At 44.8% G+C, this 17,760-nt stretch overlaps 1 protein-coding gene across 1 annotated transcript in view; it reads right to left on the reverse strand.

Annotated features, from left to right (window-relative positions):
• LOC310854654 (roundabout homolog 3-like) overlaps positions 1-17,760 on the reverse strand; it is a 110,792-nt gene that overhangs the window by 16,963 nt on the left and 76,069 nt on the right. The window contains exons 10-14 of the mRNA XM_083759329.1: positions 15,971-16,176; positions 7,836-7,917; positions 7,286-7,454; positions 2,219-2,385; positions 759-880 (exon numbers count right to left, since the gene is read on the reverse strand). Coding sequence (XP_083615455.1) covers positions 759-880; positions 2,219-2,385; positions 7,286-7,454; positions 7,836-7,917; positions 15,971-16,176 — 746 coding nt within the window. The remainder of the gene's footprint in view (positions 1-758; positions 881-2,218; positions 2,386-7,285; positions 7,455-7,835; positions 7,918-15,970; positions 16,177-17,760) is intronic.

Here is a 17,760-nt window from a genome sequence, read left to right on the forward strand (position 1 = left end):
CATGGACTGACGGTCCACCTGGTGGAGGATACAGGGACAGGGACCTATTTTATTTTGCCCCAAGATGTGATTGAAGGAAATACTGTAGCTATTGCATCTTTGTGAATGGTGCATTTATATAGCACCTTTATCCAAGGCGCTTTACATAGATTGCGCATTACATTCACCCATTCACGCACACATTCACACACCGATGGCGACGGAAACCATGCAAGGCACCAACCAGCACATCAGGAGCAATTAGGGGTTCAGTGCCTTGCTCAAGGACACTTCGACACTAACTCTGGCAGAGCCCGGGTTCTAACTGGCAACCTTGCGGTTACCATCCGGCCACTCTACTGCTGGCCCACCGCCGCCCACACGTACAGAACACAGAACACAGAAGCAACGGCTACAGATGGTGGATGTATAAATATCATGACTGCAGGTGCTGTAACTAACTATACGACCCCAAGGTTCAACTGACGTAGAAATATTTTAAACAAAACCTGTTTCTCTTATTCCGCTTAGTAATTAATTCCGTGAATATAAAGTTTGAGACTCTTATATGACAGGATACATGATAAGAATGTGTACGCACAGGCCCGGACGGTTAGCTCAACCTAGGCTGTTGAGCCGGGCCTAACGGCGTGCCACAGGCTCGACTCCCGATCCCGACGGCTTTTGCCGCGTGTTCCCCCACCGCCCCAAACGATCAATAATAAAGGCATAAAAAGCCAAAAACATATCTTCAAAAAAAAGATAAAGAATGTACTCACAGTCCAGGATACTTGTATGCTAGTTGCGGTCAGTGTGATGGGCTCCTGCATCTGCACAGCCACCTCCGCCAGCTCCCTCTGAACCTGTCTGTGGTCCACCCCCTGACCTGTGGGGCTCACATCTGTGGCGGGCACACACACACAGACACACATACATATTAAACCTGTCTGTGGTCCACCCCCTGACCTGTGGGGCTCACATGGCGGGCACACACACAGACATACTAAGGCGATACCCTAGCCCTGTTTTTTAGGACTCAAACTTTGGCAGGAATTTTCGAGCGAACATCCAAATCATTTGGTTCTAATTAATGAATTTCTCTGAGTGCTTTTAACCAGGCTGCAATTCATGAATAGATCCTCCGGGGCGACGTTGCATAGACTATCAGTGAAATAAGGGTTAAGTTCATCAGGGGTTGGTGAGGGTTGCTCGTTATAATGACAACACAACATGATCAGAGCGCAGCGTGTCTCCCCCTCTCTCGTCTCTCTGTACTTGCGCGCTCTGCTTGCGCACTAGTAGGCCATTTATGGCCTACTAGTGTGCAACAATCAAGTATGCACTCGACAGAGTGCAGTTCTAGTTCATTTATGTAACTTTTTATCCTTTTGTAAATTGTCTTGTGATTTGTGTGATCCAAAAAAAAAAAAAGAGGTTTCAGAAAGGGTTTAGAGTTTTGACATACACAATAAGGATGAAGTCATTTGCACGCACCGTGTGGTGAAAGGAATGCATTTGAGATACATTTAAACGTGTGCTACTGCTACATCACGCGATGAGATGAAATGTTGCTGTTTCTGTTTTTATTGCTCTGAAAATGTCGTATTATGTTGTATCTCGACGACGCTGCAAAATGTCTGCCGCGAATAAATAAAGGTATGAATTAATTAATTAATGAAAACATTCAATGGTTCTTAAAATTGTTTTTCATTCATCAAAAATAGTGAATTTGCCAAACTGCTCATGTGCAACTAACTGCTCAACTGTGTGGGGTGTGTTACAGACCTTGGGTACAGACAGGCTCAACTGTGTGGGGTGTGTTACAGACCTTGGGTACTGACAGGCTCAACTGTGTGGGGTGTGTTACAGACCTTGGGTACTGACAGGCTCAACTGTGTGGGGTGTGTTACAGACCTTGGGTACTGACAGGCTCAACTGTGTGGGGTGTGTTACAGACCTTGGTTGGGTACTGACAGGCTCAACTGTGTGGGGTGTGTTACAGACCTTGGTTGGGTACAGACAGGCTCAACTGTGTGGGGTGTGTTACAGACCTTGGTTGGGTACAGACAGGCTCAACTGTGTGGGGTGTGTTACAGACCTTGGTTGGGTACAGACAGGCTCAACTGTGTGGGGTGTGTTACAGACCTTGGTTGGGTACAGACAGGCTCAACTGTGTGGGGTGTGTTACAGACCTTGGTTGGGTACAGACAGGCTCAACTGTGTGGGGTGTGTTACAGACCTTGGGTACGGACAGGCTCAGAGATGGGGCTCGGGTCACTCAGGCCGTACGCGTTGACCGCTCGGACAATGAACAGATAGATGGTGTTGGGGAAGAGACCGGCGATCGTGTGCGTCTCCATTCGGACCAGGTCAGCCACCGTCTGCCACGTGCTCCCCGCCGATTGGCTAGAATAGAAAGGAGACAAACGAAACAAAAAAACGGTTACATTAGTGAATTCAAAACAGCTGAGCCCTAGTGTTCCCATTCTGGGCAGGTCATGATGGGCAAAGCTTCCCGCAGATCCAAAAGCTCACAACGCCTTGCAACGTGACATGTTGTGAGCTTGTAGATTTGGTTATTTCCCCGGTGAAGACGTTTGGCGTAGAAGGAACATATGTGACCAGATTTTACTGAGAACCTGCCATCGCGCAAATTCCAGCTTTTCACCAGAGGAGAAACCCCCCCCCCCCCCCAAAAAAAAAAAATAGTTAATAGCACAGGCAGACTCTTCACATAGAGCATGTCTGAAATAGCTGAAATCGACATGTAAATTATGAAATAAATGCTTAAACATGTAGCTACATAGGTGTAATGTTAGAGACCACAGAAGTGACCAGTTTTCTCAACTCGCTGATTCTCTGCAAGACATTACTCTATAAGCCATATCTCCAAAACTGGTGGGTCAAACTGAAAAACTAATATGTCAATTTGAAGCTATGATTCCCTGCTTTCATATGACATGAAAAAATTCCAACGGCAGTCCCTCAGTCAAATGTGGTCACATATAGGAGGGGGATCAACAAAGCATATAGAGCTGAAGTGGTTAATGTGCTATCGTTGCACAACAGCTAACAGTAATGCTTTCTCAACCCAAACTAATGAATATGAGTGTGTTGGAATGAAATGTACTCATTACTTTCTGCCAAGGACAAAACTCATAAACAACAGCGGAGCCATGGCAGTGTGTGTGCATTAGCCGACTCTATACTGTGATGCTCATTAACCCATTTAGACCAGATGGGTCAGATTCTAATATAGATATATTAAATATAGATATATTCTAATATCTTCTAAATCCTGACAGTTTTATGAGAAAAACCTCATGTTTCTATGTCAGTGGTTCTCAAACGTTTTCATGTTAAGGACCCCCAGAATGAAATTGGCCGCCGACCCCCCCATCTGAAAACATTCCAGGGACCTCTCCAGAAGCAAAGAAAGAATATATATTCAAAGATTTGCGCCACATTTTTTCACAATCTTTCAAAAATAGCAGATCTACAAGCTCGTAGCGCGGCTATTTTTCCACAGCTAAAGCATAATATAATGCTTGAAACACCAACAGGGGCTCCCGTCCAGAATGGATTAAATCCTGCACTGAAAGATGCTTTGCAATGCAGATTTGATGCACTGCTACACAATTAAGCAGTGGCTTAAAAAAAAGGATCTCTAGGCAATGAGAAGTTCTATTTTGAGCCTCCCAAGTTATTTCTTATGCCACTATGCTTTGTGACAGACCTGCTAAACAATGGCAGATGTGTACAAAGTTGGGGGGGGGGAGGAGGATGAATGCATTTTAGCAAAATTACACAATTAGCTTTTCTCGATGAAAAAATAAATGAAGCTTGTAAAATGCAGAGCCGTCAAACGCAGGAAACGGGAATTGATAAGCCATGTTCTTCTTGGTCCTCGTGACACTTTGCTCCACGTCACACCGACTCGTTTTCCAACAGGAATTAAGTCTGCCTTGTGTAGTAAACAATGGTTAAATAAGCCCCTGTAACTCTCTAACCCTTCTCCAATTTGGTGCTTTTGAATTTTCAGCCCCAGGGTGTCGGAGGCAGCGGAAAGCTGACTTTATACTGCCGACCTGCGCAATTAGGCCAAAAGGGTTAAAGGCTCTATGTCTCATAAATATGTAGTAATGTGTGCCAGACTCACATTAAAGAGATGCATTACATCCAAGGGAACTTTGTCATGCTGAGATAAAGGAGGTGCCCGCGCACATGCACGCAACGCACGCACACAACGCACGCATGCACACAACGCAACGCACGCACGCACACAACGCAACGCACACAACGCACGCACACAACGCAACGCACACAACGCAATGCACGCGTGCACGCACACAACGCAACGCACACAACGCAACGCACGCACGCAAAGCACGCACGGGCTGGAGTTGCCATAAAATAGAAGATGAGTGTGATCTGACTAAGAGCGGGAGGCTGGTAAATCTATGATCTAATTATCTTTTATGTTAACAAGGTACTAAATGTAGTAGTTTATACAGTCAAGCACGCACGCATGAGCACACACACACACACACACACACACACACACACACACACACACACACACACACACACACACACACACACACACACACACACACACACACACACACACACACACACACACACACACACAGACACACACACACAGACACACACACACACAGATAAGTGTTATTAACGTTTATGTGCACATGCAGGAGGCTAGGAACACTAACGGTATCAACGCAGGAACTGTGGACAATAAGACACCACCAGTACATAGATACTGTATGTTTAACATGAGATCTATCAAGTTCATTCACTTGAATTTTTGTTGTTACAAATCTTGCTCACGCTGAACAAGCAATGCTGATATTTTATTGCAAAAACAAACAAAAAATTAATCGTTATTGCACCTATAATTCCCCCCAAATCGGGATGCTATACAAGCCAGGGTGAAAGAGGTAACCCTTTATGCCTGTAAGTATAACCACACAGAACATTGCCTCTCCATCGTCTCACTACCTCCCCCTCCAGGGGCGTCACTAGCGTGACGCAGACAACGCGATTGCGTGGGGGCCCATGACGCCTGAGGGCACACCCAGGTCGGGAGAAAAAAAAAAAGAGGTGGCAAATTTAAAAAATAAACGAGGCGGCCGGGCCCCTTAACAATATATTGTTAACTGAGGTTGATTTTACGTCGCAAACCATTGTAGAAAAAATACAATCACGACTTAACCTGTGAATTCCCCATTCAACTTGTATCATTCCGTGAGTGCCTGAGAGACGGCCTTTCAAACGTGAAGACCATCCGAGAGCTCACAAAACTGCTTATTGTGGAGAACAGCAGCATTAGTGCTAGTTTTGGCGAAGTCTGCACTGTATTGCTGCTTTCGAGAATACCCGTGCACGCCAGCTGGATTTGAAGGACCTGATAGATGATTTTGCAGAGAGAAAATCCGGAAGGTTCACCTATAAGGTAAGCAGAGCGCAGAGGCAAAGCCTCTTTATTTAATTACATAATTGCTGTCTAATTTTCGTGGTGCGCCGTCACCATATTTTTATAGCTCAACTTCACGTCTTTTTTTCCTCTCTTTTTTTCTCCTCTCAACCCGCTGTCCAAGGTGGCCTGCTGCCTGTGCGTGGTCTTCAAACGAAGCTTTTCATATGGAGATATGGAGATTTCAGATGGACATTGTTGTTGGAAATGGAATGTTGCTGCATTTTACATGGAGGACGCATACAGCGCGCTGCCGCGCAACTAACTATCAATTCTGCCCATCAGCTCATTTATTGAGGTCAAAACAGCTTTGAGAAACAAAATGAATAGTTTAAAATAAAATGCCAGTGTTTTACAGTACTTGATTATTTTGTTGTTTTCCTTAAGCATTTCTAGCTTGCCGCTTTTTAGTTTTCCGTGCTGTGCAACATGGCCTTATAGATTGACAGCGCATTGTTTTGGCTGTTTTCTTAGTTTCTTTTCATAATTGGCTAAACAGAAAAGAGACCGAATTTGATATATAATGCCACTTGCCACAGCTTGAATCTATTCATTTTAGAGTAGTGTTTGGTCTGATACAAAACCGTTGTTTTAAACATAGTTAATTTGTTTCTATATAGCGGCTTGGTGTGTGTGTGTGGGGGGGGGGGGGGGGGGCACTCTGGACCATCCTGCGTCAGGGCCTGTTGCTGCGTAGTGACGCCACTGTCCCCCTCCAAGCCTCTCACCACCCATCCTCCTCCTCAACACACACACTCCACCACAGGTCCTCAGGCATACGAAGGTTATTTTGCAAACAGCTCCCCTCGCTTTCCTCTCTATAGTCTCTGTGCAAAGAATCAATTTGTGCCTCTTGCTAGCCACTGCCAAAGGGCCAGGTGGGGGCCAAAGGGGAAGGGATCTTAACCCCTTTTGGTGTTAGCATTATGCTATGCTTTAGCAATTAAAAAATAGCAGATCTACAAGCTCTGGTCTGCTATTTTTGAAAAATCGAAGAACCACTGACATGGAAACATAGCTTTTTCAGAAAACTGTCAGGATGTAGAAGACATTTTTAGAATCTGATCTCAGGTCAGAATGGGTTAAAGGAGCTCATGTGGGTTCTCCCTGTCTGTGAAGGGAGAACGCTCCATCTTTGGCCCCCTGCTATGTGTAGCTATAGCTCCGTCTTCACCATCTTCCTCCCTCCCTCCCTCCCTCCCTCCCTCCCTCCCTCCCTCCCCCCTCTTGGGCAATTAACCAAAAATATATATTTAGAACCAATAACCGACCGTAATCTTGCTCATATACCGGTAGGTTAATCTAATAATCGAGAAGCATCTTTTTCTCTCACATATATGAATAAATGGACACTTAGACTTTATTTGTTTTAAATAATCAATAATTCATCATAATCAAAGGCAAAAGCTTGCAATAATACAGATATTGATTTGAAGTCACTGCGCCTGCAGCCCTACTACCTAATACCTATATGCATCTATTTGTCTATTACCGTCCATCTGCTACTAGAACTTGTCTTGCAGCCTTTTCCTGGCTAATTGGTCCAAGGTGGACTCCCTCTCAGCTGACATTAGCCTGTCTGGCTATGCTGCATTCATTAGCATTTTTAATTCAGCACAAAACCCAGCAGCGCGTGTGTGCGTGTGTGCGTGTGTGCGTGCACGCTGTCTGTAGGTGTAAATTCCAACAGCCATTATTATTTCAGCCTCAAATGCAATCAATTATAATTTGTTATCTTAAAATTGGCGAGCACTGGTATATTAATGCTTTCTCATGTTGTGTGTGTGCGTGCGCGTGCAGATGTCTCACCTGAAGGCCTCGATGATGTAGGCCGTGACGTCGGCCCCTCCCTCGTGTGCGTTGGGTTGCCAGGTCAGAGTGACGCTGTTCTTGGTCACGTCAGTAACCACGGGTTTGTGAGGCGGCCCGGGTAGCTGGAAGGGCTCCATGGTCTGAGAGCCGGACGGGTCTGCACTCTCTGGGTGTGTGTGGGGGGGGGGGGGGGGGGGGGGGGGTGGATGACGTGCAACGAGAGACATGACGCAGTCAGAGGCAGTGGCAGAAAGGAACTAAGTACATTTACTCAAGCACTGCATTTAAAAGACCACTGTGTACATTTAAACAACTTGTTGTGGTCAGATGTTCTGGTCTTGTTTATTTTAATGCTCAATCAATCGAGGTAATCAATCAATCAATGTTGATTGATTAATTGATTGATTGGCTTTGTGAGCAACGGCGCAGTGCTGCAGCATCACGTAGCATGTAGCAGTGCTGTAGCATCACGTAGCATGTAGCAGTGCTGTAGCATCACGTAGCATGTAGCAGTGCTGTAGCATCACGGCTGCAGAACGTTCTTTACCTTTCACTGTGAGGACGGCACTCCAACTGGTCTCTCCACTGGAGCTAGAGGCGAGGCAGGTGTACGTCCCCGAGTCGGTTTCCTGGCAACAACAAAGTAGGAGTCTTTAGCTTTGGTGTGTGTGTGTGTGTGTGCGTGTGTGTGTATGTATGTGTGCATGTGCGTGTGTGTGTGTGTGTTTGTGTGTGTTTGAATTTACATTACTTTAATCATTGGTGAAATGCAGTAAACCGTTATATGAACGTGTTTATAACGTGTTTATAACATCCCAATGATCTGTAGGAAAAAGGGTTGTTGAAGCTGTTCTTTATGTCAGTTTTGGATTACGGTGATGTAATCTATAGAAATGCTGCCCTTACCACTTCTTTTACCCCTAGATACAGTTTATCACTCAGCACTTAGATTTATCACTGGTGAAAGCTACAGCTACAGCGGTAAAATAGGAGTATGAATCGGCCCTAAGACAGGGTAGGTTGGTATTCCCTCTCTGATGCCCCTTTTCCACCGGTTGGTTCCCAAAGGGAACCGGTTCAGTTCTTTTTGGTTCTTAGTCCATGGACCATGAGCCAGAACTCCAAAATTGGAACATTAATTATGAATTGAGTGGGCAAAACCATACCTATATTAGATTGTTATCACCACGAAACTTCACCAATTGAATACTTACACGAAGACAATGATTTATTGTATTACAATGTAGGAAAATATGTAAAATAATCGAAAATATGTAAAAGCTACTACTGTGGAAGGGTTATCATGTATTAATTTACTTCCTATAAACAATTTAATATAGGTCTAGTTTTTCCAACCAATTTTGGAGCTCTGGCTCATGGACTAAGAACCAAAAAGTACTGAACCGGTTCCCATTGGGAACCAACCGGTGGAAAAGGGGCTCTCAGAGGAGATCTAGGCACTGGCACCAGTTTATTTTTAAAGCTATTGATGGGAAGTTACCACCCTACATCACGTTGCTGCTAAACTGGAAAAGAAGCACTCGTCAGACCCGTTCAAGCGAATGTCTTAACCCATTGATGCCTGAGGCCGAATCTGGGAACGCCTTCTAGGGCCTGACCTAAGGTTTCTGAAAACCTTCAAATTCTGATGATTTTCTTTTAAATAGTTATGTTGCTACATGTATAGCAATAGCTGATGAGACACAGAGAGCACGCCGGCATCAAGGGTAGAACAACGTATACGTTGCAGCAGGCGTCAATGGGTTAATTGCACTAGAGGTCCCATCTGTGCAGTCTGAACTGGGAAAATCTGCTTTCTGCTTCGATGCCCCTACTTCATGGAACAGGGAGACGGGCACATATAGACATCAAAGGGGGCTTCAGCCCCTGCCCTTTTACAGAAATGCAAAATGCCCTCCTCTCCTTTCCATGCCATGCAGCATTCAGGAGAATTGCTTTTTTCCCCCGAAGTCTCCTGAACTTGAACACAACATTTTGTGTTGAACTTTTTTTTTTGAAATCCATGTCGTACACCCGCATCTCCACTAGCTAAAGAGTGCTGGGTTGCACCCCGAAAATAGCTGATCTACAAGCTCTCGACACGTTGCAGCGCGACGCGTTGTGAGCTTGTAGCTCTGCTATTTTTGTCCAAAAGTGCCCCGCCTCTCTAACACTCTCTGCACGTCCCTGTCATCAAGGTTCAAGGTTCAAGTTTATTTAGTGCCCCCGAAGGGCAAATTGGGTTGCAGCATAGACAGTACATTAAACATGAAACAGTACAAACAAACAAACAGTTCACATAGCAGATACCAGAGTACAAAGGTGCACATAACCATTAAAGTGCAGACGTTAAAGTGCTATGCGATAGGTCATAAAAGTGCATGTGCATAGACATAGGCATGTCATGGAACACTCACAATTAATACCCCAATATCCTTATGGACAATTAAATAACCTGCTTTTAGATCTCCCTATACCTCAATATGTGATTGTTTTCAACTTTATTTCACTGCTTGTGCGTTATATCTTTATGCCTTTACTCGTAGATTTGTTTTTATGTTTTATATCTTGTCTTAATTTTAGATTTTGTGCATGTGATCTCGGCAGCACTGCAAATGAGGGTGAATACATTTGAGAATAAATAAAGGTTTCAATCAATATTCACCGCTGGTATTCTTTGCAATTTATTATCACATAGAAAACTATTCCTCTGGAATCAGTCGAGTTCAAATGACAATGTCAATTGGACTTGTTCGTAAAACACTCTTCACAATTAGTGAACACAATATGCTTTTTTTGTTTTACATCTCACCATCGCTGTAAAACCAGACAAATTAATTTTTAATTAAAATATAATGAATTGCCGTTATGGCCGATAACCGATATTACCGATGTCGCTATGTGATCTCATTCTGTATGGAAAAAAAAGTATAATAATTTTGTCCATTCTGAAAAATACATGTAACAGGGTATCTGCATGTTACTTTGGGCTTGTTTGTCTGTAAAGACATACCGATTAATCGGTCCGATTAATTCATCGATCTGATTGATTAATCGAACCGATTCATCTAAAAAAGAAAACTATAATCTGCCGATACCGATTACTCTCCCATCACTAGTAAACTCTTCATAACACCAAAATGGGTGCCATTTTGTCATGACACCGTCCGTCTCTATGCTTGATCACTTGCGTCTTGTTTGAGACTTGTTTGAAAGCTGCTCATGCTATACGTGACACTTACACATTGATTGATCCTGTTAGCTTTGTACCTCTGCAGCAATGATGGCCACTTCGTACATTACATTTCAGCAACGTTGCTACATAGTAGCCTACACACACACTGGCCCAAGAGGTATACAGGACTTTTGGATAGCAGTACATGATTGCATTGAGCTGAATCATTGGGTCAAGGTATCCCCTCTTGATATCCGCGTATTCATACTAGGAGATCCCTCCACTCTTAAAGACAGAACTCCTTCCACACACGTGGAATGGATCCAAACAGCCATAATGCTGGGGTAGGAGACCGCTAGTCCAATCATGGAAAGCAGCCCATAATATACCATCAATCACAGAATAATTTGCTTAACTGTTTAAGTGCCAGGGACGTCATCCCGTATCTAATTCAACTATGCACTGGATGCCATGCCCGTAAAGACGTATACATTTCTTTTCATTTTTTTTTTTTTTACATTTTTTTTAAAACGCCCTCTCTTTTTTTATAATTGGCACTCAGAGCCTAAACTGGTGACCACCAGGTGGCGCTGAAGGAGTAGGACGGCATCATATGAAAGAGTATCCTCTATAGGGGCAGAATAGACCAGTTTCACCTGAAGTGGGACAGATTCCTTGTGTTGCTACTACTGTATATAGAACTGTTATTTTGTTTGTTTTGTTGTTGTCGGTTTCTGTTGTTGACGTTGTGTTGTGGAAAAAATCCAATAGATATACTAATGACAAAAACAATGAATTGACTGCACATGGAAACGCTGCTAAATGCCAATCATAAGTTATACGGTGCATGTTTTTTTTCTTTTTCTTGTTTTAATATTTTGTCGTCCTTTCACTGCTCGTACCTGTATAAGTCAACGACAAATAAAACGTCTTGAATCTCTTAAAAAAAAAAATGTAAATGGTGTCACTGACTCTTATGTGATTCATTCATGGCAGATGTTGGCGAGTTAAAGGGGGGGAGACAAAAGGACATCATTTGAAGAACAACCAGAGCAGGCCTTGACATTTCTGTGGCTCTGTCATACTAGACACCTACTTAGGATTCAGCGTTGGCAATTAGAAGTAGAGTAATTAGGACTCAGGAGTGATAAGTGTGTGTGTGTGTGTGTGTGTGTGTGTGTGTGTGTGTGTGTGTGTGTGTGTGTGTGTGTGTGTGTGTGTGTGTGTGTGTGTGTGTGTGTGTGTGTCCGTGCGTGCGTGTGTGTGTGTGCGTGTACGCCCCAGGACCAGCCATTACATTTTTGGGGGCCAGGCCAAGAGCTAGACAGGCTGTGAAATTGCTTACAACAGTGGAAGATGTCGGGGTCTCTACATGGCACACAGGTGCTGACAGCCCGCAAGGGATCCTTACCAACATACATGCGGAAACACCACAACTACGCTTAGTTTCACTACTTGTATTCATAGCTCTCTTTCTTTCTTCCTTTCTTTCTTACTTACAAAAAACGTCATGCACACATACACAGAGTAGGGCTTTCACTTCATGCACACATACACAGAGTAGGGCTTTCACTTCATGCACACATACACAGAGTAGGGCTTTCACTTCATGCACACATACACAGAGTAGGGCTTTCACTTCATGCACACATACACAGAGTAGGGCTTTCACTTCATGCACACATACACAGAGTAGGGCTTTCACCTCTAGTCATTTTTACTAGTTGCCTAGTTTATTAGTCGACTAGTTATTTAACTACCTATTGTGTACTACCTGTGTACATTAAGGTGACTATAACTATAATCTAGCTGATATTGAGGCCTACAAAATGGGCATTTTAATCAACTAGTACCAACAAGGACGACTAGTGGATTTACTAGTCGACTAGTTGAATAGTCGACAAGTTGCTTGGGCGGGAACCCCTTTTGGTGTTAGCATTATGTTATGCTTTAGCTATTGAAAAATGGCAGATCTACAAGCTCATAGCGAGTGGCGCGCTACGAGCTTGTAGGTCTGCTATTTTTGAAAGATCGAAGAACGACTGACACAGAAACATAGCTTTTTCAGAAAACTGTCATTTTCAAACAGAATCTGATCTCTGGTCAAAATGGGTTAAAGCCCTAACACAAGCACACGCGCACAGCCGCACACACACACACACACACAAACAAACACAAACACAAACACAAACACAATCAATCTTCCCTTATTCTCTTACTTCGGCCAGCCCTTGTACTTTTTCTCATGCAAAAACCCCTAATACATTATGCAAAGCACACAAATGCATGTGGGGTGGATGGAGGAAGAGAGGGGGGGGGGGGGGGGGGGGGAAGAACAAATTAAACAAGGGGGGGGAAAGACCAGTGCGTATCTATCTATCTATCTATCTATCGTGACTAATGCCTCACTTAACCACATGCACTTGGCTGTTGTCCTCTGCTGTGTCTGTGGGCCAAGTCATCAGTAACCCTGACAGAGGAATTACTCAGGCCTAAGTGGCTTGTCAGAGTGTCCCGTATAGGAGCGGGGAGGGGGACAGGTGACTCTGGGTCCCACACCACATCCCTCTCCTCTCTCTATATGTGCTCTGACCTTGAACTGACCTGCGGGGCCAGCCAATGGCGCATCTGTTTGAGGCGGTAAGTATATAAGGGCCCCCAGATGGTGGCGTCTGATTGGTGGAGGAGGAATTGGCGTGGAGGGCAAGGGGGGGGGGGGGGGGGTTGGTAAACGGCCCCCCGATACCTGACTATCAATCATGGCCGCCTGCATGCAAGCCCTGGGAGGCTGCACTAAACAGATTGCTGACAAATGGACGAGCAGAGCGGAGAAGAACGAGGATATAGGGACGGTCGAACCGATCCAAAGTTTACCTCTTGTTTGGGGCTCTGTTGGGACTTCTTGGAACTTTCCCAAAATCGGGTTTTTCTTAAAGTTCCGCGTGTTCCAACTTTTTTCTGAAAAATCTCCTTTCCCCCGTTTTATCCTGAGCCTGGATCCTAATCTGCTACCTCTGTTCCTCTCACCCCGGTTGGGGTCCTCAGTCTGTTACTCATTGCTCCGTCTAACTTCTCTTCCCTCTCTGATGTAGCGTGCGCGCACACGCACACGCACACGCACACGCACACACACACACACAAACTCGCACGCGCACGCACAATTTCCGTCTGTCTTCTTGCTTGTTTGTGAAGGAGAGCAATAGTGTGTATCTGGCAGTGATCCCAGGGTAATGGCATCTCTCCTCCGTCCCAGGGAGGGAGGAACAAGCAGGCCATCTGTCTGTCGTCGTCGTCCCCCCCACCAGGGGCCCCTCTGAACTGCACCACCCCCCCCCACCGCTTGGGTGGAGTCCAAATTAAATCTCTCTGCCTATTATTGATATTGCTGATTCTTCATGTCCATTATAGCCTTTTTCATAATGTGAAAGGAGATTAGCTTTAATAGTTCAGCACTTTGTTTTTAGCCTTCAGCTATGGAGGACTTTTATCCTCCTGCGGCAGGGGGAAGTTTCAACATAGTTAAAAGACCCAATCCTGGGCCTGGGGGCGTGGCTCAGAGGTCCATCCTGGGGGCCGTGGCTCAGAGGTCCATCCTGGGCCGTGGGGCTCAGCAGTCCATCCTGGGCCGTGGGGCTCAGAGGTCCATCCTGGGCCGTGGCTCAGCGGTCCATCCTGGGCCGTGGGGCTCAGAGGTCCATCCTGGGCCGTGGCTCAGCGGTCCATCCTGGGGGCCGTGGCTCAGAGGTCCATCCTGGGGGCCGTGGGGCTCAGAGGTCCATCCTGGGACGTGGCTAAGCGGTCCATCCTGGGCCGTGGCTCAGCGGCCCATCCTGGGGGCCGTGGGGCTCAGAGGTCCATCCTGGGCCGTGGCTCAGCGGCCCATCCTGGGGGCCGTGGCTCAGAGGTCCATCCTGGGCCGTGGCTCAGCGGTCCATCCTGGGGGCCGTGGCTCAGAGGTCCACCCTGGGGGCCGTGGCTCAGCGGTCCAGGCACCTTGGCTGGTAATCCAGTCTGGCAGTGTGCCGCGGGTTCGACTCCCTTCATTCAATTTGATTTAATTCTTTCTATTCCTATACAGTTTACTGTACATGGTGAAATTGAGTGCTTGGGTGCAGTCAGTCTAGCAGAGAGAGTGCACCCCTGCATAATATCACAGATGAAATTAATCTTACACCTGGTTTATACTTAATTGAGCGCAGAACGCAGATGTCTCGCACCGCAAATAGCCGATCTACAAGCTCACAGCGTCACGTTGTTGTGAGCTTGTAGATCATCAGTTTTTGGTGCGACACACGATTGTGTAACCAAGTAAAAACCAGGCTTTATCGACCAATACTGCTCAGTGGCAGAACTGTAAAATAAAAGATTTAGTTTGTTCATCTTGTCTTCTCCTCTTCTCTCAAATTTTTGCACACATGTCATGCACGCACACGCACGCACGCACGCACGCGCGCAACACACACACACACACACACACACACACACACACACACACACACACACACACACACACACACACACACACACACACACACACACACACACACACACACACACACACACACACACACACACCCCTCTCTCTCTCTATCTCTGAGTAGCGTTCCAACAAAGATTTAATTAAAGCCACGGTGATCGTTAATCATTGGGAACCCATACAACCCATTAATATGTAAGCCTCCTCCAGGCTCGGCGATGCTCTGGCGACCTCAGGTGCTGCACTCTCTGCCCCCAGAGGGAATTCTGAGCAGCGTAGATTTCATTAGCATGGCGTAAGCTGGTGCTAACGACCGCTAATGGCCACCTTTGCTCATTATCATGGCGATGGTGCATCACCTTTGATTCACTGTTTTGTGGGTTTGTTTTTGGCTACTATTCACATATAACAACTACATGTAAAATGCCAGATTTATACGTAGCTGTGTGTCAGTGCCGCAGCACCGAAAATAGCTGATAGCTATGTGTGCTGCACACAACACCCATGCACAATTAAGCGTAACTCAGGCTTATAAAATCCCCAGCCGTTTACCTTTTTAACTTTCCCCCACTTAAAAAGATTTTTACCATGCGGAGCGTGTGTGCGTGTGTGTGTGTGCATGTGTGTGTGTGTGTGTGTGTGTGTGTGTGTGCGCGCGCGTGCCTGCCTGCCTGCGTGCGTGTGTGGGCATTTGACTTGCACGCCGTGTGATGTGCAAATAGATCACAGATCAATTTCTATGACACGTCTGGAATATAAATTATATTGTCTTCTGTGGGAAAGCACAGGTACAAATATGCAGTGAATCAATCCAAAGCAAATATCAGTGGATATTGCCAGCGTGTGGGAGAGGCAATATGCCACAGGTGTAATTGAACACTATTTCATATAAAGGAAAGTGACCTTTGGGGGAATGGTGAGTGAAAGTGGAGCGTACTGCCAAGTTAAGCATTTACTTTCACGACAATTGTATTTGTGGAGGATATGAAATGGAGACGATAATAATATCGATGGCCTCTCGTTTAAATACCTGCAGGTTAGTGATTTGGAAGGTGCCATTTTCCATCAAACTGATTCGCCCATCGCTTCCTAGAATCCTCTGGCCGTCCTTTTCCCATTGGATGCTGGGCAGGGGGTTGCCCATGATGTGGCACTGCAATTGGACGGTGGAACCCGGAGCTAGAGTTTGATTGGCTGGGCCCTGGCGGATGATGGGCGGGACTCGATCTGAAGGTGCTGCATGGAAAGAGAAAGGTGTCAAATGTAAAACGAGATTTAACCCATTTAGACCTTCTAAATTATGACAGTTTTCAGAAAAAAACCCATGTTTCTATGTCAGTGGTGCTCAAAGTCTTTCATGTCAAGGACCCCAAAAACTATATGTAATTGGCCGTTGACCCCAATCTGAAAATATGTAGTTCCAGGGGCCCAGCAAAGATTTGCGTTAAAAACGTTCGCTCTGAAAGAATATACAGTATATATACATTTTTGCGATTTTTCAAAAATAGCAGATCTACAAGCTCAATCACATTTGAACCATTTCTATTTCACAATGGTCATACAACTGTATGTGCGGTCCGCCCACTGTTTCTACAGGTCTTGTTTGTTATAGATCTTGTAAAATTGGCAGACAAACTAGCTAGATTAGTATAAATACAAGCTCAAATATAGGTAATATTTCCTATATAAGGTTTTAAGTTAGTACACTTGACACAGTTTCTTCACTCACACGAGTATGTGTTTTGTCAGATGAATCCTTCATTGTTTATTTGAATTCAAGTCATTATTTGTACCACATGGATATGTTATGGTCTAATAATTATGCCCAAGATTCGTTGAATATTTAATTACCCGTTTGTCTAGACATTATACAATCAATTCCAATGACTTTGTGCATCGTGGAAACGAACACAATAAAATAATAAACCACGACGAATCAAATGTTCTGATTATTCTCCATCCAGTTGCATTGCCTCCGATTTGTAACAATGAAAAGTGCAACAGAGAAAGGAGAAACTCAGTAAAGATACAATATAATGGACTCGGCAAATAATGTCTATTCTAGATTAATGAATTCCCCACCAGAGCCTAAGCCTCACTAAATACTGTATGAAAAGTACATGAATTATTAATAGTGTGTGCTCCTTCTTTGGCTACAGCCATTTAGGCTATATACAACAGTGCAAAATCCAACTTCTTAGTGATCACACACCCTGGGCCACCACTACTAGTGAGGCAAATGTAGTGACAATAAACAAAGGCCACGGTGAGTACAATCATTAGTATATATTAGTATTAGTATATATTATTAGTTATAGGTTTTAGCATGCTAAACCAATGAACAGACTGAGCTTAGAGACAGCTACGGTCCAGGTCTCTTCCATGGCGTAAGCTGCACGGAAACAACATGGTCAGTGATGCTCGCCTCGCAGTTATGACAAGATTAGGCAAATGACTGTCAATGACAGTCACAGATGGCGAAGAAAAGAAAGTAAAAAAAAGAATTGTTCATAATTGGTTTTTCAGCGAGTGATTCTAACACAGATCAATATTTAAGCCACCCTTCCCCCATTGAGCAGTCGTCTACTAAAGATTTGAGTTAAAAAACGCTCTAAAAGAATATGTATTCCAAATTTGTGTCACATTTTCACGATTTTTCAAAAAAATAGCAGATCTACAAGCTCGCTATGAGCCTGTAGATCTGCTATTTTTCAACAGCTAAAGTATAACATCATTCTTAAAACAACCAAAAGGGGTACACCAGGCTCTGTACACCAGGCTCTGATGTGTGCATGATGAAGCAATGCAAATGGACAGGAG

This window comes from Protomyctophum parallelum (assembly GCF_964188405.1).
Source record: "Protomyctophum parallelum genome assembly, chromosome: 1".
Lineage (NCBI taxonomy): Eukaryota > Metazoa > Chordata > Actinopteri > Myctophiformes > Myctophidae > Protomyctophum > Protomyctophum parallelum.